We start from the raw sequence: 23,563 nt of genomic DNA, 5'->3' as shown, positions 1-23,563 counted from the left end.
TTTCAATTAGTGATACCAAGACCTGTTCGAGTTTTAAAATCACAAGGAGTACTTAAACATTTGCAATCTGGACCGGGATTAGGTTGCACATTTCCAGATAAAAGAAGCAGAAGAACAACAAAACATTTTCTTTTCACAGATTTTTTTTGTAGGATTACAGACTGATTTCTCTTAGTGCCCAATCTCTTTGGGGGGTGAGAGAATTGGGAAATAAACCAGTGATATGGAATAAATAAATCAGCTAAATCAGTTGAAATGAAATCTCTGATGATCACGTTTGAGAGGTTCCTAAAAGATGTAAAATCCCACCTTGTTCCCTTTGAGAGGAGTAAGAAGTATGGTTTCTCTTGCTCCACAGACTGTTTCTGCACCTCATGTAGACAAAAAGCTGTCAATAAAAGCAATAAAGGAAAAACGACTACTGAGGATAACATGCTGACTGACGGATAGACCTGGTAGACCTGCGGTAGAGCCTGGTTGTGGGCTGATGGTGGAGCCTGGTTGTGGTCTGCTGGCTTGGACCAGCTAGCTGATGGTGGAGCCTGGTTGTGGCCTGTTGGCTGATGGTAAAGCCTGGCTGTGTGGCCTGCTGGCTGATGGTGGAGCCTGGTTGTGGCCTGCTGGCTGATGGTAGAGCCTGGTTGTGGCCTGCTGGCTGATGGTAGAGCCTGGTTGTGGCCTGCTGGCTGGACCTGCTAGCTGATGGTGGAGCCTGGCTGTGGGCTGCTGGCTGGACCAGCTAGCTGATGGTGGAGCCTGGTTGTGGGCTGCTGGCTGGACCAGCTAGCTGATGGTGGAGCCTGGCTGTGGGCTGCTGGCTGGACCAGCTAGCTGATGGTAGAGCCTGGCTGTGGGCTGCTGGCTGGACCTGCTAGCTGATGGTGGAGCCTGGCTGTGGGCTGCTGGCTGGACCAGCTAGCTGATGGTGGAGCCTGGCTGTGGGCTGCTGGCTGGACCAGCTAGCTGATGGTGGAGCCTGGCTGTGGGCTGCTGGCTGGACCAGCTAGCTGATGGTGGAGCCTGGCTGTGGGCTGCTGGCTGGACCTGCTAGCTGATGGTGGAGCCTGGCTGTGGGCTGCTGGCTGGACCAGCTAGCTGATGGTGGAGCCTGGTTGTGGGCTGCTGGCTGGACCAGCTAGCTGATGGTGGAGCCTGGCTGTGGGCTGCTGGCTGGACCTGCTAGCTGATGGTAGAGCCTGGCTGTGGGCTGCTGGCTGGACCTGCTAGCTGATGGTAAAGCCTGGTTGCGGCCTGCTGGCGGGACCTGCTAGCTGATGGTGGAGCCTGGCTGTGGGCTGCTGGCTGGACCTGCTAGCTGATGGTGGAGCCTGGCTGTGGGCTGCTGGCTGGACCAGCTAGCTGATGGTGGAGCCTGGCTGTGGGCTGATGGTGGAGCCTGGTTGTGGCCTGTTGGCTGGACCTGCTAGCTGATGGTGGAGCCTGGCTGTGGGCTGCTGGCTGGACCAGCTAGCTGATGGTGGAGCCTGGCTGTGGGCTGATGGTGGAGCCTGGTTGTGGCCTGTTGGCTGGACCTGTGGGCTGATGGTGGAGCCTGGTTGTGGCCTGTTAGCTGATGGTAAAGCCTGGCTGTGTGGCCTGCTGGCTGATGGTGGAGCTTAGTTGTGGCCTGCTGGCTGATGGTAGAGCCTGGTTGTGGCCTGCTGGCTGGACCTGCTAGCTGATGGTGGAGCCTGGCTGTGGGCTGCTGGCTGGACCAGCTAGCTGATGGTGGAGCCTGGCTGTGGGCTGATTGTGGAGCCTGGTTGTGGCCTGTTGGCTGATGGTAAAGCCTGGTTGTGGCCTGCTGGCTGGACCTGTGGGCTGATGGTGGAGCCTGGTTGTGGGCTGCTGGCTGATGGTAGAGCCTGGTTGTGGCCTGCTGGCTGGACCTGCTAGCTGATGGTGGAGCCTGGCTGTGGGCTGCTGGCTGGACCAGCTAGCTGATGGTGGAGCCTGGCTGTGGGCTGATTGTGGAGCCTGGTTGTGGCCTGTTGGCTGATGGTAAAGCCTGGTTGTGGCCTGCTGGCTGGACCTGTGGGCTGATGGTGGAGCCTGGTTGTGGGCTGCTGGCTGGACCAGCTAGATGATTGGTTGGCTTGTTCTGCTTATTCTGTTAATTTAATCTTCACTTGCTAATGATGTTTCACTATATGATCCCGGGAGGAGAAACAAATCCCTTTGGGGTTGCATTAGGAAGTGCATCCGGCAAAAAAAAACCCTGCTAAATTAAACATGTAAAGCTACCCACTGTGACAACCTCTTGTGAATAAGGAAGCAGCATTTAGTATATTATATCTCTGTAGTAGAAGTTGGGGATTGAGTCCAGACTTTGCAGTGATGTTATCTGGCCAACAGATGGAGCTGTAGCTCATTTTAGTCAGACTTCTTTCCCATACCTGCAAGTAGGTAGGATGAGCAGCTGTACAGACACTGAAGAAACATGTTTTTCATGAACCATTTGATCCTGTCAGACCCAAAAGAGAATAATTATTATTAGTTAAATATAATTAATAATCAAAAACATTAGTAGTAGATGTACTTTTTGAATTAAGAATAATCTAAATGCAAATGTAAAATATAAATACACTGATGCTAAATCTAGTACTAGACGCAATAGAAATATTTTCACACAATTATAAAATGTAGATGATTTTTATCACTGAGTAAATACCACAGTTTTCCTGTATTTTCACCAAGAGAATATAAATACTGTTGTATTTGTTTATGAATATTTTAATGCTGATATTTGACTAGAAAAAGAAGTGGTGAAAATGTTTTATAATTAATTTAGCTGAGGTTAATCTAAATTATACCGTAAATGTTATTTTAGAGTTGATGACAATAATAGATGTAGCTATAGTTTTTAAATGCAGTTTTTTCATAGATTGCAATAATGGCCAAAAAAATCTGCAAACTGCTGCTGATTTATTGGCAGCACAGCCAGGATGAAACCTCCTGTTCCACCACATGCCAAAGGTGCTCTACTGGGTTGAGGTCTGGTGACTGTGAAGGACATTTGAGTACAACGACCTCATTTCCACGTTCAAGACACCAGTTTGGGATGAAATCGGCTTTGCGACATTGGTGTTATCCTGCCGGAAGCAGCCATCGGAAGATGGGTACACTATTTAAATAATGCTCAATCCGTACCAAGAGGCCCAAAGTGTCCCAAGAAACTGTCCCACACACTATCACACCACTAGCAGTGGTCTGAGTTGTTGATACAAGTCAGGATGAATCATGCTTTCATGTTTACAGACATGTATTGCAGCAGAAATGGAGACTCATGAGATGTTTTTCAAATATTATAATGTCCAATTTTGGTGAGCCTCTGCAAATTGTAGCCTCAGTTTTCAGTTTGTACCTGACTGGAGTAACACCTGGTGGCGTCATCTGATACTATAGTTCATCTGTTTCAAAATTTGCCATGTGTTTAGGGAACACATGGCAAACACATGTCCAGGGAACTGATGCTCACTTGATATTTTGAAGACCATTCTCTTTAAACTCAAGAGATGGTTCTGCAGGAAATACCAGTAGATCAACAGTTTCTGAAATACTAGTTTTAGAAAGACAGCTATGCAATTTTAATTAATAATTTAACTGTGATTTAACTATACTAGCCTAGTTACAGTAGTAGAAATAAATAAATAAATGAAACAAACCCTCCAAAAATAAGAAATAACTTTACAAAAATTGTAAAGACTTTATTAAACTGTATTAAAGCACATGCATTTCTGTGTTATCCATCTGTTTACACTCACATTCGGACATCCTACACACCCAGACAACAAGTTTGCACTTGGCTGACACTTAAAGAGATCAGAGCTATATCATTTAGGGTCACTGAAGAGGGAATAGCAAATATTATATAAAGTGCTAGCATACCTTCTGACAGACAGAAATTATGCAAACAAACAAAAAAAACAATCTGCTTTTCCCCATGGCTACTACTGAAAGGCCAGAGTGTGAAAACATTTAAATTCCTGTTAATATAGATATCATATCACATAGAATAATATAAATCCACTGTGCATATCTGTACTCAAGAAAATATAGTTCATCTTATCAGAATAAGTGCGCATTTTCAGATCATATCCATGCGAAGTGAAATGTTTGTTTTATTTCTCTCTCTCCACAGGGACCTCAAACACACACACAACAAACCTGGCAAGTGAAGTGTTTTCATTAAGGCTTCTTCATAATCTAGTGTGATGCAGGAAGAGATTTTTTTTTTTTTAGTTGCAGCATTCACAGATTACGGCAGTGAATCTCATGCAGCTTTGACTGGTCGGTTGTGTTTAGTCAGATGTTAACATGGCGTAGGACGCGACGGAGTGAGTGTCCATCCCGTGCGGTGCACATGGCGGGAAGGGGTACAGGCTCGGTCTTATGCTCCACAGTGTTGAAGTGGCACTTCTTAAGGTGGTTCGACATGCTGGGGACATCAGTGAAGCCCCACGATAACACCGGGCTGAAGGCAGTGCTGAATCGCCAAACCTGGGGTGGTAAATAAAAAAAGTAGTTTTTGATTTATTATCTTTAAAATCTGGCCTTTTATATATTACTTTGCATTTAATATAGGTAGTACGATAGCTATATACATTGGTGCTAACAAGAAATTTTAATAACTATTTTAGAAAAATAGTTAAACACCAGTATACAGTACAGTACACTGGATTTCTGCTTACTTTATTTTTCGTCTGCCATGACACAGTGCCATGAGGACCAGGGCTTTGTCTTCGCTCCCACTGCAGGTCCACTACACCCCTGGTCTGAAGGAGGCTGGCACACACTTCCCTCATAGTCCTTGATACCAATGACAGCTGGCACAAGCTGAAACTGTCCAGGAATCCAGCTATGTGCCACAGTATCTCAATAGGAAGCCCACTAAACTGGTCTGACTGGGAGTCACCTGGAAGTTTTGCTTTAGGGCAAGGCTGGACTCCAAAGGATTTGAGGTGCCTGTCATGAATCACCTTTGCCCCCTGGACAGATGGGTAAAATCTTCTTTGGGAAAACGTGCAGCCATAATATGCCAGGGGGCAGCGTTGCTCCATCCAACCATTGAGACCAGCGTGAATGTCACCGTGGACATTTGTGAAATGGGATGAAAACTGGTCCCGGCGGAATGACTGACCACAGACAAAGGGGAACATATGCTGGTAGCGGGGGTTAGGAGGGAGGTAACGGTTATGGGGGACTGCCTCGACCTCCAGAGCTTCCAGGACGAGACCTAAGCGGAGGGTACGGAAAGGGCTGGGGTAGGAGATCTGTGGGGCAGCATGGTCGCATGCAGAAGCAGAGGCCATGTCACCCACTCTGGTGTTAGTTACTAAGATTGCAGCAGGAAAGGTGAAAGTCTGTGTGCCAAAGTTAACATGGTAACCATCAATATAGACTGTATCAGAGATCCTTCTGCACTCTCTAGACTCCTCTAAACAGAAGAGCAGGGCTGCTGTGATCAGATCGATCTCTCCTAGACCCATGGGGTCGTCATCCTGCTCTAGCTCTGAAGTATCCACTGCCTTGTCCTCCATTACGGGTTGGAACCTAGACAATGACCTGCCTGGAGTGATACCCATCTGACCATTAGAAAATGAAGATTGGCTTGGGCCCCTAAAGGTCTGGTAGTTCCTCTTGACCCCATGGTTTTCTGAAAGAAAGAGCCCTCTATCTTCTAGAACGATATGACCAGCCCTCTGTGCCACAGGCTTTCTGACATGGAGTGGAGGTGCCAATTGACGGGCAAGTAATTCTTGAGAGTCATCAGCATGCAAGTTATCTTGAACCTCAATGGGACAGGCTGTCTCAAGACAAGCCTCAGGTGCCCCTAAAAATGGTCCATTGGCTGCATTCACAATCATTACGTCTGTTTCGTTTAGAGACCCATTTCCACTCAAACAGCTTGAACAAACACTTTCCTCCTTAATGCCGCTTTTATGCAAACTATCTGAAGCTGCAGGTGTTTCGTCTTCCAGTCCATTCTGAAAGTCTCCATTGTTGCTCAATCTACTTTTCTGTACAGCAGCTTCTTTGTTCACACGCTCAGCGCTGGTTTCACCAGAGCTGGCACTGCTAACAAAGTCTAAAGCAGCAGCTAAGCTTCTTGCAGTCTCAACTGTGGCCTCATACAGTTTACCAAAGTGCTCCTCATTCAAGCCATTAATTCCACTGAAAATTTTCTCCTTTGCTGAGCCTGGTGGGTGTGGCTGTGCTTGATGAGTGGCTGGCAGCGGGGAAGGTGACTGAATAAATGAGGAGGCCTTAGGAGCACATGTTTGTAAAGTGGAGTGTGTCGCTCTGTTCTCTTTACTAACACTGACAAGTGGCTCTCCTTGTGCAGTAGGTGCCATGGCAATCACCTTGAGGGACTCCAGCAGTGTACGCTGGTCCTGAAGGGCAAGTGCCATGTCCAGCTGCTCCACCTCTTCCACACCACGGCTCAGGCTTTCATAGGAAGTATAATCCAGGCAGCTAACAGGCCATCTGTTCCACTCCATAGTACAGCACACAAGTCCAGCTGGACACACTTCCAGGTGAGCATACATCTGGTTGCGCACCAGGGTGGCGGGGCAACCATATCCACTGTTTAGGCAAGGAATCCTCATCAGTGGGCACATAAGTTGATGTTCATCCACTTTGCAGGAGTGAAAAACGGCCCCACAAACCAAAGGACACGTTATAAGCTCGCAAGAAACTCCTGTTTCAGCTTTGACCGTGCACCTCTGGTTAAAACAGGACATACAGTGAACATGGTCCTCTTCCATCTTCAGACCAGAGTGATGGGGAGTGACTCTGGAAGAAGACAGTCCACAGTCCTGCCAAAAGATCAAATGCAGTAAGTGTAGGGCGACGACACATAAGCAACAAAGTCTGCTCCACATCTGTGGAGCAAACTGCTTTAATACAGTATCGGAGCTCGAGTCAAAAAGCAACAGAATGCAGTGTGATATTATTACAATATCACACTGCATTGATAAATAGCATCATCTTGAAAAGACAGTTCACAATGGTCACTGGGAATATACCTGCAAGGTAATTCTTCATGCTAACAACAATAACTGACATGTAGGCCATCTCGGCACCACATGAAGTATGTTGCACATTGCATATCTGAATTTACTACAGCTGTTCTTTCTAAATGAGAAATATTAAAGATAAAAGATAAAAGAATTTTTTTATTTTTTTTTATTTTTTAAAAAGTAGCCATCTGAGCCCTTCCTTGTACAAATAAAATAAAGGAAACTATAAAATCAGTATTATGCTGTCCTAGAGTTTTGGTCAAGTCTTGAAAGGTTGTTACAACTACAACAAACCAGTAGATGTCACACATGAGAGCCATGCCTCAGTACTAAAGATCTTTATTTCAACCAAATAGTGTGTAAGCAAAGCATCAAAGCTTCTTAAAAGTGCAACAAGAAAAGTAGGTAATACAACAGAAATGATATTTCTAGGTAGCAGAAACTGCATTTAAAAGAGACTTTTACTGTAGTTCACTGCAGTATATTTCAAAAGAAGTGTACGAACCTTTTTAATTTATTGTCACAAATTATTTCATGAAAGAGCGGCGCATTATACTTGCCCCCTCTGCATACAACATAACATGCCTCATATGAATGCACTGGGGGAAAAAAATCAGTAGTGACAAAGCAAACCTAAATATTCTGCAGTTTTCTTCTTTCCATGAATGAAGCTTGCATGGTAACTGTGAAACAGTGCCCTCTCTCCCAAAGAATAACAAACTCAGCTGCAGTCACGTGACACACCTAAAAGGCTGTCTCATACAGTACCTTATTAGGAAAATTCCCTGGTCAGTGCAGGACGCTGAAACGTTTTCTTTTTCACATTTTGGACAGGAGAATAACATATCTCCCTAATTTTGAGCATGATTTGAGTCGGCAGTGTGTTCTGTTTATAAATGTTACAAATTAACTTATACTGAAAAACAGCATACTCGTTTTGAGTATAATAAACACATTGCTGTATCTATTATGTCATTCACTGGCAAAGCTCCAAAAAATCTTACAAAACAAATAAATTGTATTAAATCAAATTTAGGAGCAAAATAAATCTTCATCTTTAAGAATCTACATAGCCAGTGTAATTCCACTGTTGCACTAGCATTTGATAGTGCACTTAAAGTTTAACTTCCTACGGGCATAAAATGCAAAAGTGTGTTGGCTCATAATGAATGATTCTAGATTATATTAGACTTTAACAGAAGTTGTGAACAGAACACATTAAATAAAGTTATTTTGTAGCCAGAGATCAGCTAGTGACATCTTTAAGAGTTGAAAACACGTCTAAAATGTATCCAACGAAGCTGGACATGTAGAAAGGACACTTACGGTGCAGCCATTTCTAAATCTCACGTGTAAAAAGATTAAAAGCAAAACAAAACAAAACAAAAACCCTGATGCCAGTGGCAAGTTACTCAGAGCATCTGTTTCTGTAACCACTTCAGGCAAACGAGTGAATACAAACAAATCCATCTGAAAGTTAAACGCTACCCCGTCACTTCTAAACCTTGCAGTATGTATAAATACATAACCAAACACGCGACTAACATCCACAATATTTTAGCAAAACAATACTAGTTACTTTTTTTTTTTTTTTTTTTTTTTTTTACCAGCATCTCTTTTCAGATGTGTGACCCAAATAAAGCGCATTCACTGACAACAAACGTAACACAAAAACACAGCGTGGCTAGATTAATGTTCCTCGCTAAGTTTACTTAAAACAAGAGCAAAAAAAGACGAGAAGCTTTCACTACCGTGTACAGTAGTATATTACGAGTCCAGTGCTGCAAGCTTGTTTGTTGTCATCAGCTCCTTCACCATCAAATCAACTTGTTTTTGTAACAATGGCAGGCAGGCTCATACTGTTAGCTAACAACAGCTAGCTAGCTCGGAAGTTGAACGGTTCAAAACAACAGCGGTATAAACCCGGACTAGCATGCAGGGCACTTCTTACCTGATCGTAATGTTGGCAGCAAAAAGTCCGATCAAAAGTATTAAAAAAAATTACAACAAACCCAGCTGTTAACTGCAGTTACAGCTATAGAGAAAGTGCTAATGATAGCCACTAGCTAGCTACATATCCTCTCAGCCTCTCTCTTTTTTTGTGTTCAAAACTTTATTGACCAAAGCGCACATCTGTTTTACACGGGGTAAAATAAAAAAAAAAAAAAGCTGAGAATAATCACGGGAGTTGCCTACATAGGCGAAGACTTGGAGTTTTGCAACGATGTAAAAAGCAAACAATACTGAAAAACTGGTGTTTTTAACTGAACAATTAATCTAAACTTTTTTAAAAAGGACACATTATGGTCATTGTTTAGTTCCACTTATACATCATGACATCTATAATGACAGGATAAACCTGTACTGTTATGTCATGGGTTATTTTGACATTGTAGCATTAAAATTTGTAAAACCTATAAAAATATATTTGGAAGCCCAAACATATATCATAGGAACACACAAATGTTACTTCAGTAATGTGTGTATATCACTTTAATGATGTGTTTAATAATGTGATTAGAGAGAGAGAGAGAGAGAGAGAGAAATTGTTTGGAGTACAGTATTTACAACAATTGTAAATAGAAGGAGAAAGTAACAACATACAATTACACTGAAACAATACTTTAGTAAAGTTCCTGATGGAATGTAATGAGTTACATCCCACTGCTGATTCTATACGTGCTCCCACCCAATGGTGTTGGGTTCTGTAAGATTAACAGGACTTTCGTCCAACACCAGTGGATAAGGATGGACAAGAGGGTCCAATAATGAAGTTAAGTTCAGCTTCAATTCATTATAAACTGCAAGTCTAACTAACAAAACTGGCATATTACATCATACAAACCTGATTGTTTTATATAGATTAAACCATTAGTAAAAAAAGATTTTTTCCAATAATAACTTGTATTCCTTGTTTGCTTCTGTTCAGCAATTTCTGGATACCTTACAATGTACTGTGTATGAACTTATGACGGAAGCTCCTTAATGTATACTGTATATTTATTTTATTTGTTCGTTTTATTATGTCTGCGTGCAAAAAAATAACTTACAAATAAAATTGCTGGCCTTAAGTCCACAAAACATTACAAATATGACTTAAACGATCATTTGAAAGAAGATTACTGATTTTCCCATGTGCTGGTGATTCTAACTTTTTCGAAAAAGTAAGAAAATGAATAACCTGCTAAACTGAAAATTGCTCCTCTTTAAAAACAGAAGTAATATAAACTTTTGGGTCTGATATGTCCAAGAGAATGCAGCTTTACAAACATTTTTCAACTAACATGTAGTAATTGCTAACAAACAGGAGAGGTCACTGTTGCACTGTTGCTTTTGTTAAGCCTCCTCCCAGGTGGAAAAAGATGGACTGTGCCTCACTTTATTGCTGTTAACAGAAGGACGTGCCACGTTTAGAGGTCGAGGCCACCTACATAACAGCACCACAGGACCCGGGGGAGCTGACTCACGGACACATCAAAGCTGAGCAGAACTGAATACACCTGTCACGAGGTGCTAAAACAAACCCATGCAGTGGGAATATTGCTGTTTTACATCATATCAACATCATATCAACCGAAGTCTCACTGTCATTTAATTTAAAGAACTAAATAAAACAAACAAAATGCATTCAGGTCCACTCAGGTTGAGGTCTGGACTTTGACTGGGTTATTGCAACATCTTGTTTCTTTTGTTTTTTAAAATTCTCTGTTGCAGATTTACTGCTGTATTTGGGATCATTGTCCTGTTGCATAATCCAGTTTAGGCCAAGATCTAGCTGTTGGACAGATGGCCTCACATCTGACTCTAGAGGAGTTTATGGTTGACTCAGTGACTGCAAGGTGCACAAGCCCTTTGACTGCAAAACAAGCCCAAATCATTGCCAGTCTGCCACCGTGCTTAAGGGATGAGTTGAGGTGTTTGTGCTGATATGCCTTGTCTGATTTTCTCCAAATGTGGTTCTGTGCATTAAAGCCAAACATCTCCACTTTGATCTTTTCTATCCAAAGGATTTTATTCCAGAAGTCTTGTGGGTTGTTCAGATGCAACTTGACAAACCAAGGCTGTACTGCGATCTTCTTTTCACTTCCAAACAAGCGACACTTGTCCTGTCTTTTTCTAATTGTGACCTTTAACATTAAACATACTAACTGACGCTTGTAGATTCTGAGATGTAGCTCATGGGTTTTTGCACCTTAATGCTCTAGACCAGCAAACTGCCAAAACGTTGGCTTTTATAAAAGTGCTCGCACTTATTGATGATCAATTAATTGAGTCCATTTAATTGTAATTTTATAGAGGGTTGTAGTCTATACTACTTAGTTTTTCACAGAACTGTGAAAACTTTCTTGCTCTGTGTAGATTATTTTTAATTCTCACTTCACCCACCCCCACCAACCTGAAAACCATGTCTATCTGTGCACATTCACGAGGGGGTTAATGTAAAATATTTCAACAAGAAAACAGATCTTCATGTACGACTCTTTTCACTGTTGCTTATTAAGCAGGTCTTATTTTCTGTCTTTAAGAGAGGCTATCAATCGTCTGCTCTGGATGAGAAGGGCAGACATTGCTGCAAGCGGAACAAAATAAGGACTAGTAACATAAGACTTTTCAAAACATTGATTGATGACAGTAAGGTTTTGAAGATGTAAAATAGCTAGGTAAGAGTATTTGTGGGTGATTTATCTATTTTTTTGTAATGTCTCTTTTTGCAAGCATAAGCAGCAACTGTATTAATAGCAGAAAGTGGAAACAATGCAAACTCTAAATCAGGAATGTCAAACTCATTTTGCATCATAGGTGACTTTAATCTTAAGTGGGCCGGACCCATAAAAACATGATAAATGTGTAAAATTACAGAAAAGGTTCCAGCAAAATTTTTTCCCAGACTGTCTAATTATAAAATATAAAGTTTTCATTTTCACAGAAAATGTCCTTTTTTTTGGACTCAGTGTAAGAAGCGAAGTATATATGTGGTATGAATCCAACTAAAGGGAAAGGGTATAATTTGAAAAGCTGTAAAACTTATGAAAATACAATTAAAAGTTCACATTTTCTAAAGCTGTCCTGTCTTGGCCTTGCCGATTCTGGCCCTATGTATGACACCCCTGATCTAAATGGACACCAAACATACAATACCCAGTTTATAAAATAAATTTAAGGGTTTTTTTTCTTATCTGTTTCACTAATATTGCATAATCTAAATAATATCACTCTTAAGTGGTTGCTACAAAGCCTTGCGGTCCACCCACTCAGGCTGAAGTCCCCGCCCACAGCTGGCCGCAGTATCCAGCAGTGTCTCCTTCTTAAACATGTCACTTCTATTCAGGTTCAATATCAGATGCTCGCTCCCGGAGCCCCGGGCACCAGGAATGGCAGTAGTGACGCCTTTGTATAAGTTTATTTTTGATTCATACCGCCTGGCGTGAGTCACGACAAGGGCCCACTACTTGAGAATACATGCCTCTCGGGAGGGAAACCTTTGCTTTTGATAATGGATGGGTAAAGATGAAACAATTACTAAATTCACTCGCAATTTCGCCAGATTTAAGCGAAATTATTTCAGATTCCTCTCTGTAATCATAACTCACAGGGAATAATTATTTAAAAATACATAAAAAATTGATCTTACGTCCTAATGGCAGCTCTTTGAATCTGCTTAAGGGTCGAAAAGCTGAGATCCGTGGCCGGTTTTGTTGACCTAATGACTGATAAGTCATCGAGCTCCTTCAACCGAACGCTAGGTGGCGCAACAGACTCTACTCCGTGCTAAAAACATCTACGGCTTATTTTTCGTGCTGGAGCCAGAGGCCTCAAGTAAACTCAAGTGAGTGGAGATATGAGAAGCAGGCTCCTCTCTGTTTGTCGTTTGCACTTCTCAGCTCAACGTCCTAAAACTCTCTTCAGCTGTCAAATGACTCAAAATGGTGTGTAACGCCAGACTTCAGGCTAATCTGATGTTCTTTCTCCCTTTCAAAATAAAACAAGTGACAAAATATAAGTTAATTGAAATAATGACATGCAAAAGCCTGTATCCAACATAAACATCCACGCACACATGAACGGCAAAAGAGTAGATTTTTTTCAGTGCCCTGCTCACCTGACGTCACAAAATGCTCAGAAGATGCATTTTTTTTATGCATTATGTTTAAATACAGATTTTGCTCATATGCTCGTATTCTTATCTCTCATAAAACATTGCAAGATTTATGGGCTTAGACACGGGGAGGGGGGAGGGGGAAGGGGTGACACTTGCAGAGGGGATGTTCATTTTCATGTTTGGAGTCGAGAGAGCGAGCAAGAAATACGAGAGAGAGAGAGAGAGACGGAGAGAAAGAGAGAGAGGGGGGAAGAGAGAGAGACTCAAGTCTAATACCGCCGAAGACCACGCGCTACAGAAGACGGATGAAGGCACGCGACATGTCTCAAGGATTCAGGTAAGTTTTAACACACCAGGAAAAAAAACATGTTTGAATGTGCATGGTGTTTGTAGCAGAATGGGAAACATGGACTGATTAAAGGTGACAATAAGAACATGTCATGTCATGCTTCCTATTATAAAGGTAACAGCTTAGTTTGTTTATTATTATTATTATTATTATTATTATTATTATTATTATTATTATTATTATTATTATTATTATTATTATTAGTCATTTAAACCTAGAGGTACCTTAGGCTGCACGATGGATAATAATAATATGTTTATATGTATATCGTCTATCTTGTAGGCTTCCTCGTATTAAACTCACATAGATTCGTATAATAGTTTCTATTGATGAGTCAAATCGTGAAGAATGCGTCTGTGAGGGGATGACGAGTGCAGCCAGTAGTCCCAAAGACGTCCTTGTACCGTGTTTGGAAAGCGCGCTGTCCACGGTCCTGAAATCGGCAGCCTGCCTGATCTTGTGGATGGCTGAGCCAGCATCCGCACAAAATAGCAAGCGATCATTTGCAATGAAAACACCGTATTGTCTGAGAGGTTTTGAAGTAACGGACTGTCTCCGCACGTGTTAAATAGACGTAGAGGCTTGGCAGACCAGACAGTAGTACTGTTGAACCACTGTTGGCCATAGACTGGGTGTCCGTTTTGAATGCCTTGCTCAATGGCATCTCGCGTCTGGTGGTTGATAATAGCGGGATAAGGAGGGCTGCCAGCTGTAGGAATGTGAAGCAGGGCGTTGATGTAAAGGAGCATGCGTGCTTAGTCAACTCTTTATACATAAACGTTTGGCACATCTGTCCTCGTTTCTCCTAGCTTGCACGTCACAGCAGTTTGTCTTGTTTCTTAGCAGGTGTGCGTGGATGCCTCCCAGGTGTCGTGCTCGCAGGTCATGGATGGGATAAGCGTGGACGTACTGGCAGACAGCAGATGATATGCCTGCACAGTTGGCACGGCTCACGCGATGTGGCGCAACATGGCATGCGTAAAGATGGGTCTCTTAGCTCTCCTGTGTCTCCCCGCGTGTCTCTTTCGGGTTCTCGTGCTCTCCCACAGCAGCAGCATCTATGAGCGGTCGGTGGTCCCACGTGCTGTTTCCCGCTCCGTGGCTCGCATGGACGGAGACGTGATCATCGGCGCGCTCTTCTCTGTCCACCACCAGCCGTCTGCTGAGAAGGTGGCCGAGCGGAAGTGCGGGGACGTGCGCGAGCAGTACGGCATACAGAGGGTCGAGGCCATGTTCCACACTTTGGACCGAATTAACGCCGATCCCAACCTGCTCCCCAACATCAGTCTTGGCTGTGAGATCCGGGACTCCTGCTGGCACTCGTCTGTCGCCCTGGAGCAGAGCATCGAGTTCATCCGGGACTCCCTCATCTCCATCCGGGATGATAAGGACGGATCCAAATGGTGCATTGACGGTACCCCATCCAACCAGCCACCACCTTCCAAGAAACCTATCGCTGGTGTGATCGGACCTGGATCCAGCTCTGTAGCTATTCAGGTGCAAAACCTGTTGCAGCTTTTCAACATCCCCCAGATTGCCTACTCTGCCACCAGCATCGACCTGAGTGACAAGACTTTGTTCAAGTACTTCCTGAGGGTCGTTCCTTCAGACACCCTTCAGGCTCGGGCCATGCTGGACATTGTCAAGCATTACAACTGGACCTATGTGTCTGCAGTGCACACTGAGGGTGAGAGCCCATTACTGCTCGTCTCTAACACCACCACAACAGTAGAATAATTCACCCATAGTCTTGCAGTCTATTAGTGGACAACATAGTGAAACATCACAGCAATGCTGTAATTGATCACAGAGTTTGGAGCTTGACAGTGACACATGTCCAGCTTTTATATAAGATGTTGTGCCAATCCTGGGTGTTTGATTGTCCAAGTGTGAAGGGCTACTACATATATTTTTATATAAAAAATAGCTTTACTTTATTTTTTTTTAAATTCAAGGTAGCTGGTCTAAGACATTTGATTACTATTTTACTTCTCTTTGAATATCACGTTGCACCTTTCTGTCAATCTCTAGCTTTTTTGGCAAATGCATCCACATCTCTGTATTAAGTGTAGACCCTCATTAGTTTGGAGGGTTGTATTGGCCTCATGTACAGCAAAACATCTTATATACACTAAAACAGAGTTATGGGTGCCTTGCTCGCAAAAAAATAAACAAACAAACATGCACAACTGTGTAAGGTGACTACAGATTGGGTCGTCTGATGTTCTTTTTTCTTCATATTGGCATGATGTTACAGTATTGGGATCCAAAGCTGGACTTTCTCATCAGTGTTATTAAAGTCAGTCAGGCCCTTTATTAACATTAAAAATGTAGGTGTTCTTGTGGAAATTTTTAAACTGTTAAGTGTGAAGGGTGAGACTGGACTGAAAAATGACATTAGTTCTTAAAATTCCTCTCAGTGCATATAAATTAAAATGAATATCACGTCTCACACAGCGGGGCTCACTTTTGTCTCAAGAAGTCTTACCAGTGCATTATGGCGGAGACGGGAGGTAAAAAGGAGAGACAGGTTGGGAAGACAAAGTAATTACTGTGACATGAATTATGTCCATGGGTTTTCATTAAAGTCTTGGTGAACACACAGTCATCGACTGTGTGCCCAAATTATGAGTGACAGGCTACATTACCCAGGATCCCCCCCTGAGGAACTGCATACTCATGGGGAGTGTAAAACATCTTTGGAAAGTCCTATTATAGTCAGGTGTTGCAGATGGGCTTTGACACAGGTTGCTTTCAGATAGATGAAGATAGGGAGCTAGGGAGGTGTAGTACCTGGAGGCACATCTAGGTGGCGTCAGCTGTCTGACCTTCAATATACCTACAGCAGGATCCTGTGGGACTGAAGTCATAATTTAAGAGTGATGAGAGCACAGTCAGGGGAGGGTGAATTTCATTGCGTACAGTTATTATTACAGTAATATACTTTTGCACAATATAAACTTTTAAGATTTAATTAACTGTAGGCATTCTATTTTTTTAGTCTATTCAGACTTAATATATTTTGCCATATGGCGACCTTACTCGACCTTTGAGAAGTCCAGTGTAAATCCACTAATTTGTTTTGAGCTATCTTTATTTATCTCTGAAACTGTGGTCACGACTGTCTTAAGCCCACGAGTTCCTACTCCCTGCCACATTATTCAAGTTATAATTGCAGCTTGTTGCCAGTAGCAACAGCTAGGGCTGTGAAATTGCATAAATTACCTGTCCCGATTATCATCCGTCTGGTTGCAATGCTCCGAGTGGGTTTTTGGTGGTCATTGTCAAAAGGCCTGTCAACTAATGCACCACCACCCACCTGTCTCACAGCTGAGATGGAAAGAGTAAAATAATTGGATATCATTATTTCCATTTACCAGTGGAAGAATGAAGCGAGGCAATTGAAAATATCATCAAAGGGCTATCGGAAAACCAACACATGGCCACATTGTGTCAGAATAAATGCTTTAGTGTGATGCCTGTGTCAGCTGCTGTCTTCCTCGCTCTGTAAAGCCATGCCATGCACAGAGAGAATACTTTTTCTCCATCACCCATGTTTGGGAGGGAGGGGGGTGGGGGCAGTGAAGCCAATCACACAGCCCAATGTTTACACATTTTTATTTATAGGTGCTTTTAATTCCCTTTTGATAACAAGCACAATCAAATGCAAGTTCGTGTTCCTGCATGCACAGCTGATTGACTTGTCTGTACAATCCAGGTATCTTGCTAAAGATCTGTTGGCTTCATCCGAAATCCAGCTCTTGACACATTAGTCAAGAAAAGTAGTTCACATGAAAATAGAAGATTTAGGCTCAACAGCTTTGCCGGGCTCTTGATTGGGATAGCATGCTGTTAAGCAAGGACAACGATCTTCACCCCTCTTGGCTTTGATTGCAATCGCTAGCCGGCCAACTCTCACACTCATTATCAGTGGATCAGAGCTTCAACTCGGTCAGGGCTTGTTACAGTGAACAACTGGTGGGAGGGGTGGGGGGTGGGGTGCTTTAAACACTTGTTGTCCATCAGCACAATAATTAGAGATGTGTGGTTAAAAGCAATTACTCATATTTAATGATGCCAGTGTGTTATTGTATATAAAAAGGCATGTAATGCAAAACACCAAGATGTGGACTGTATTCCAATCACAGATGAAAGCTTCATCTTTTAAGCTCTCAATGACTGAAAATGGACCCATCATTAAGAAATGGGATTACAAGACACTGAAGATACATTTTATGGGACGCCATTTAAAATTTCGCTATTCTCACTGTCTCTTTTGTTGCGTCACCTGCAGGAAACTATGGGGAGAGTGGCATGGAGGCTTTCAAGGAGCTGGCCTCTCAAGAAGGCTTGTGCATTGCTCACTCGGACAAGATCTACAGTAACGCAGGGGAGAAACATTACGACCGCCTTTTGAGGAAATTACGGGAGCGACTACCCAAAGCTCGTGTGGTGGTGTGTTTCTGCGAGGGCATGACTGTCCGAGGTCTGCTGATGGCCATGAGGCGGCTCGGGGTTTATGGAGAGTTCCTCCTTGTTGGCAGGTGTGTGGGTATTTTAAATTTTTTTTGCCTTTTATTGAACAATTTAGAGCCTGCCTTTGGAAGGCTGCGAGATGCTGCGTTGTCCTCCTGATGTGCATGTCGCCAAGGCAACTGAGAAGAATTAGACCACATACCAATAGCACTGAATAGAAATGTTCTCCAACAATGAATAATTGGCATTTCTGTTGCCAAAAAAGCTGCAAACAATGCCTCAAGTCCATACTTTCCGTGTCCATGCTTTGTCATGTTTGTCTTTATTTTAAGGCAGTAGCAGTCATTTCTTATATTCAAATGTGATTATACATGAAGATCATACTGAATCCACCTTCTTCATAAGAATCAATCCCTTTTATTATTACACATCCTCCTCGGATATTCACCCAGTCCTTTCTTTTCCATATTTCTTCTCTTCCTTACTGTCCCTGTCATTTCTGGTGGTGGCTTAGTCACTGGAAAAGGGCAAGTAGAGTTGTCTCACACACTTATAGTGTCACATTACACCATGAAATCATCCTCAAGGAACATTCACAGTTGTCAATAAAAGTCACAGCGTATTTAATGCTAATTTTCAGTTCATTCCTGCAGCATCTTTCACTCTTCATTTCAGAGAAGGAAGAGGTTTTTGGCACTTCTCTATTGTAGACTATTTCAGCCATATGCACAGTACTGTTAATATGTATTTTGATACATATGGCAAAACATATCCACATTAAATGTAATATTTTACATATACTGTTAAGTTACTTAAATGGCTAAATGGCTGGCTAAGGAAGCCTGTGCTCACAGAGTCCTTACTGATGATGATGATGATTAGACTTTGTAGCTGAATCCTGAATGAATGCAAATCAAACTCATAAGCCTAGAAAAAACAATACAGTACAGTGACTTCCTTCATTTTTGTATGTTCACTCATATCAAAAGGTAGTTCTCACAGAATAAAACCGTTATTGTTCTACACTTATAAAAATGTACGAACCAATTCAACACTGGATGTTAAATGGGTTAATTGCACGTGAAAATCCTTTTGCAGTTAACAGCCATTGGCTCTTTGCGTGTTGCACACTCTTGTCACAAACTCTGCAACGCACATTTAATCTGGAATCAAAGCTCTGTGCATGAAACATGTTTTAAAGGAGGACTGAAGGTGCATTTCAGTGCTTACCTCACATGTGTCAGTCAGCAGCTGAAGTTTAAAAATCTCGTGTGTTCCGTTATATTTGTTGACATCAGTTATCTGTTCCTCTTAACTAGATTGTGGTTTTCATTACAGAGTAGTGTGTTTAGACAGAATCACTTACTCTTTATTACCATTGATGTTCAAGTGTTGCATCAGTCTCAACTGAAGCCGATAAGGTGCATTAGCATACGTTTTTTCTGTCGACAAATATAATTATAATAATGCTGTTTATCGTACACATATCAATCTAATATAAGTTTTATTTGTGTAGCCAAAGCCTCACCTATCATTGCTCTAGACCCCAGCTGCTTCAATTGAATTGAAACACTGTGTTAGTGGATTTCCATAGACACTGTTTGTTCTGGTGCTGAGAACCACTTTACAAGGGAGGGAAGTTAAAAATATTTAAGACACATTCTATACTTCTGTTGGTCTTGTCATGAGATTTGGTCATTTTCCCTTCATTACTTAGCAGTATGTAGAAACCCAAAGAAAAAGGTGACAAGTAGCAGGAGAATGATATGAAGTAAAGCTCTGATTGACTTGCAAATGAATTTGGGACAAACTGTTGATGGCATTTGCACTCATGTGGTATGATCACTAACCATCATGTGCCCTCTATTACAAGTTGTCACCAAGAAAAATGCTTAAACTTTAAACTTTAAGTTGTCTTTAAGTTGTGAATAAAACACTGCTGTTGCATTAGATAAAATCTGTCAGTGACTGTTTGGAATCTAATTCTCTTGCACACACTTTAAGATTTGCTGGTGTGATTAGAGCATTTGTTTCCTGTCATTGCCCTTAGACGCCTTTCTGACTTCCTGTTCCATGTTTTGCATCGGTATATGAAGAGAAGACAAGTGGTGCTCTCATCACGAGCATCTCTTTTGATTGAATATGCCATGTTCAATGCACACATGCATATTTAGGTTCATAGCAGAGGATGGCACTCTTTCTTTTTTCACAAGGCTTTTAAATTATCTATTATAATGACACTCTGGGCCGGCTGCATTGCTTCCCATATCTTTACTTTTCTCTTTCCTCCATAGGAGATGGGAAAAGTGTGTCTTTTTTTAGCTTCTGTGAAAGTCTCGATGGGCAGAAGAAATGCTTCTGGGTCAAAGAGAGACAGAGAGAGATGGAGAGAGTGAGGGCCAACACATGCAAAGCCATGTGTGTGAATGAATGAAGCTGGCACACAGGTATTAGCTTATCAAAGAGAAGCTTGTTTTCGTAGTTTATGCTTTCACCTCTGAGGAAGCTTTTACAATTTGCGTGTGCGTCTGTTTATGTTCGTGCTTTATTTGTGTGTGCATGTGTGCGAGTTCTAATAAAAGTGGTAATCTACCACAGAAAGCAAAAAAAAAGGGCCAGTAAAAAGAAAAGAAAAGAAATAAAGAAGTCCTCTGCACATTTTTAGATGACTTTGCATGCCGTGATCAATTTTTTGGCACTATGCAATATTTGGGAAAGTAGGTCACTTGTAATGAAGAGCTGACAATAACTCTGCGCACTGTTTTAGTCTTACAGCCCTGCATTATTTGTAGTGGCAGCAGGTAGCTGATTTCAGTGGAAAGAGCCACAAAAAAACCCAGTACCAGCACCAAATGGTAGGCAGACAAAGTTAACAAGTGGCTTTTGAACATAACTGAGCACAAAAACATGACAAATGTTGCTCCATGCCTGCTGGGTGTGTAAATAAACATCTCATAATATCAAGTTAAACCTGGTAAAATGGTAATAATCTTCTTTCTGCCTTATATACTGAGACACCAGTTCAAGACGAACCGAACACGATTATTGAGATACAGAATTCAATTAATCTATTTGGCGATTACACACTTTACATCCACTCCACACAGCAGAACATAATCCTGGTGATAGAAATTAGGGCAGATCTGAGTGACCACGGTGGGAGGAAGTGGGCTGAGCGGACAAGAGTGAAAACTGTAGAGCTGTGAGATTTAAAGCAGGTGGAGTGGTGGCTGATTGGTTCGAAGAAGGTGGACAAAAAGATGAATCGACTAGTGTCAGCATTGGTGTCAACGCTGAGTTTGACAGCACGGGAAAGTGGAAGTGGTGTAAATAATAGACCAACGACCGAACACCCAGGAAAGCAGGCAGATTGTAATCCTTCCTTATTGAACTTCCTCATTAACTTCAGTAACCAGTCAAAAAAGCTTCTCTGTATTACCGCAAAAATGTCCGTCCAATGGTCTACATTCAAGTTCAACTATATAGATGGTAAATGGCCTGTATTTGCATAGTGCTTTTACTAAAGCGCTTTACACACCCAGTCATCCACCCATTCACACACTGGTGGAGGCAAGCTACAGTTGTAGCCACAGCTGCCCTGGGCCAGACTGACGGAAGCGAGGCTGCCATATCGCGCCATCGGCCCCTCTGGCCAACACCAGTAGGCGGTAGGTGAAGTGTCTTGCCCAAGGACACAACGACCGAGACTGTCCGAGCCGGGGCTCGAACCGGCAACCTTCCGATTACAAGGCGAGCGCCCAACTCTTGAGCCACGATCGCCCCAAAAATCACCACAAAATGCTTAATATCAGAAAAGTTAAAACAGGCCAAAGCCAGGAATAATATCAGCAACAGTCAGGATGGAATAGGAGCATAATTTTCTTTAAAAATCACACAGGCACACTTGAGGCTTTCACTGATTTTTTTCCCCACCAAAATAATAAAACTTCCAAATACTGTCCTCATCAGGCCAATCAGTGTACTAATTAAAATGTAAGCCTGAGTAAAAAGCATTACACTTCATCACAATTATCTATGTCTCGTATTTTACAGTGATCACAGACCACCACAGAAGCAGACACAAACACAATACCGCAGTGGCTGCATAAACTACAAGTGGGCATTCGGGGATGTTTGAATCTGAGAGCCTTTGTTGTTCTGTGCAGCTAACCTGCTCTTCAGACGAGGGCCAGGTGTGGCGACGTGCTCGACCCACTTCATCCCTTATCTGCGGTCGCTGCTCTGCATTACTTCCACACTTTACATCCACTCCACTCTCGTATTGTCAGTTCAGAGGGCCTCTTGTTTTTCTCTCTCTGTTGTCAATCATGATTTTGCCAATCATTTGCTTCCATTACTTTGTTGCTGCAGGCATATGTTACACACATACATTGCATAAAGAGACAATATTTATTCCATCCATATATTCTGTCAGGGAGCTGCCGAGGCACAGTGGCAACATAGATTATCTACTTCATTCCAATCAAGAAAACACTGATGTCCATCTTCTTGTTGTGTTTCAAGTACATTTCAAATTTCTTCTCTTCTATTAGGTAATAATATGTTCCGCAGAAGATGAGACAGAGTGAAACGTAAAAGCATAAGCAAAGCATGAAGAAAAGTGAGTAAGTGCAGCTTAGTCAGACGTTTATGGAGACACATAGGGAGGAGAGGAAGAAGAGGTAACAAACTTAAATGTAAGAGGGAACAGGCTTCGTTAGTTTATTATCATAATACTGCAACTGGTCCAGGTTTTTGTTGCTTCTCAATAGTTTAAGTAATTCCTCTCATTTTTGATCTCACAGGGAAAACAGCAGCATCATTTACTCAAATCTATGTTAAACAAAGGAGTCCTTGGAGGATGGCAAGTAAATTAACAAAAATGACAAATGAATTAACCTAATTTGGACGTATCATTGTACACTGAACCTTTCTATCCCGTCCCATATATTTAAAAGCTCCGGGAAATTCTGATGGAACTACAAGTCTGCAGCTGAGTCGCTTACGCCTCTTGTCTAACTCGAGAACAGGCTCTCTTAACTTTTAATGTGCACAGTGCCTGCTTTCAAAAACACGGAAAAGGTGAAGCATCATGTAATGGAAACTCTCATCAGTACATCTGAAAATATAGACTTTTATGTAAGCTGTAGTGGTAACTTCCACAATCAAAAACATGATTCTGCACCCTCAATAAACATGAAGTCATAACTTTTATTAAACGCACCTGAAAAACATCAAATCAAAGTTTAATTTATTTAAAAACTCATCAAGGAAAATGTGCTTGGTATGGTCAGAATGGATATCAAAGCAAGTACATTTGATTTGACCAGGTTGTATTATGTAACGTTTTACATTGTCCATACATAACAAAATTACATAGAAAATATACATTTAATTAAATTAGTTAGTCAGGAATTTGCTGTAAAAATACTGGAAATTGCTTTTTGACAGTAGAGCTGAATTAAGTAGGATTACAAAGGCATAAATGGGGAAAACGGGGGAAATATTAGAAGTAAAATAATTGAGTAAGGGATTAAAGTTAATATATTCAAAATAAAATTGAAGTACCAATTTCAGAGTAATATCTAATTACGAAATAAAGATGACATTCCT

At 42.0% G+C, this 23,563-nt stretch overlaps 2 protein-coding genes across 4 annotated transcripts in view; one reads left to right on the top strand and one right to left on the bottom strand.

Moving 5' to 3' along the window:
• Positions 1 to 3,675: 3,675 nt before the first annotated feature.
• On the bottom strand, positions 3,676 to 9,129 carry LOC146371762 (F-box only protein 30-like). Of its 2 annotated transcripts, none has more exons than XM_084953976.1 (3): positions 8,977 to 9,129; positions 4,692 to 6,821; positions 3,676 to 4,500 (listed from the first exon to the last, which is right to left on the bottom strand). In XM_084953976.1, exons 2-3 carry the CDS (start codon positions 6,768 to 6,770, stop codon positions 4,306 to 4,308), a joined length of 2,274 nt encoding a protein of 757 aa, XP_084810102.1. In that variant the 5' UTR covers positions 6,771 to 6,821; positions 8,977 to 9,129; the 3' UTR covers positions 3,676 to 4,305. The 2 variants fall into 2 exon arrangements, with proteins under 2 accessions (XP_084810102.1, XP_084810103.1); XM_084953977.1 differs by lacking the exon at positions 8,977 to 9,129 and adding an exon at positions 8,777 to 8,969.
• Positions 9,130 to 13,324: 4,195 nt separating this feature from the next.
• Positions 13,325 to 23,563, top strand: part of grm1a (glutamate receptor, metabotropic 1a) — a 33,945-nt gene continuing 23,706 nt past the window's right edge. The window contains exons 1-3 of one of the 2 annotated variants that reach the window (XM_084954113.1): positions 13,325 to 13,462; positions 14,321 to 15,161; positions 17,769 to 18,018. In XM_084954113.1, the coding sequence (XP_084810239.1) occupies positions 14,432 to 15,161; positions 17,769 to 18,018 (980 nt within the window). In that variant the 5' untranslated portion in view covers positions 13,325 to 13,462; positions 14,321 to 14,431. Of the gene's footprint in view, positions 13,463 to 14,317; positions 15,162 to 17,768; positions 18,019 to 23,563 lie in introns of both variants that reach the window. The other variant, XM_084954112.1, reaches the window with a different exon arrangement.

Source organism: Perissodus microlepis, chromosome 15, assembly GCF_051167445.1.
Source record: "Perissodus microlepis isolate ML-2025 ecotype Zambia chromosome 15, ASM5116744v1, whole genome shotgun sequence".
Lineage (NCBI taxonomy): Eukaryota > Metazoa > Chordata > Actinopteri > Cichliformes > Cichlidae > Perissodus > Perissodus microlepis.
The sequence above is the reverse complement of the archived record's forward strand: the minus strand, read 5'-3'. Positions and strand labels throughout refer to the sequence as shown.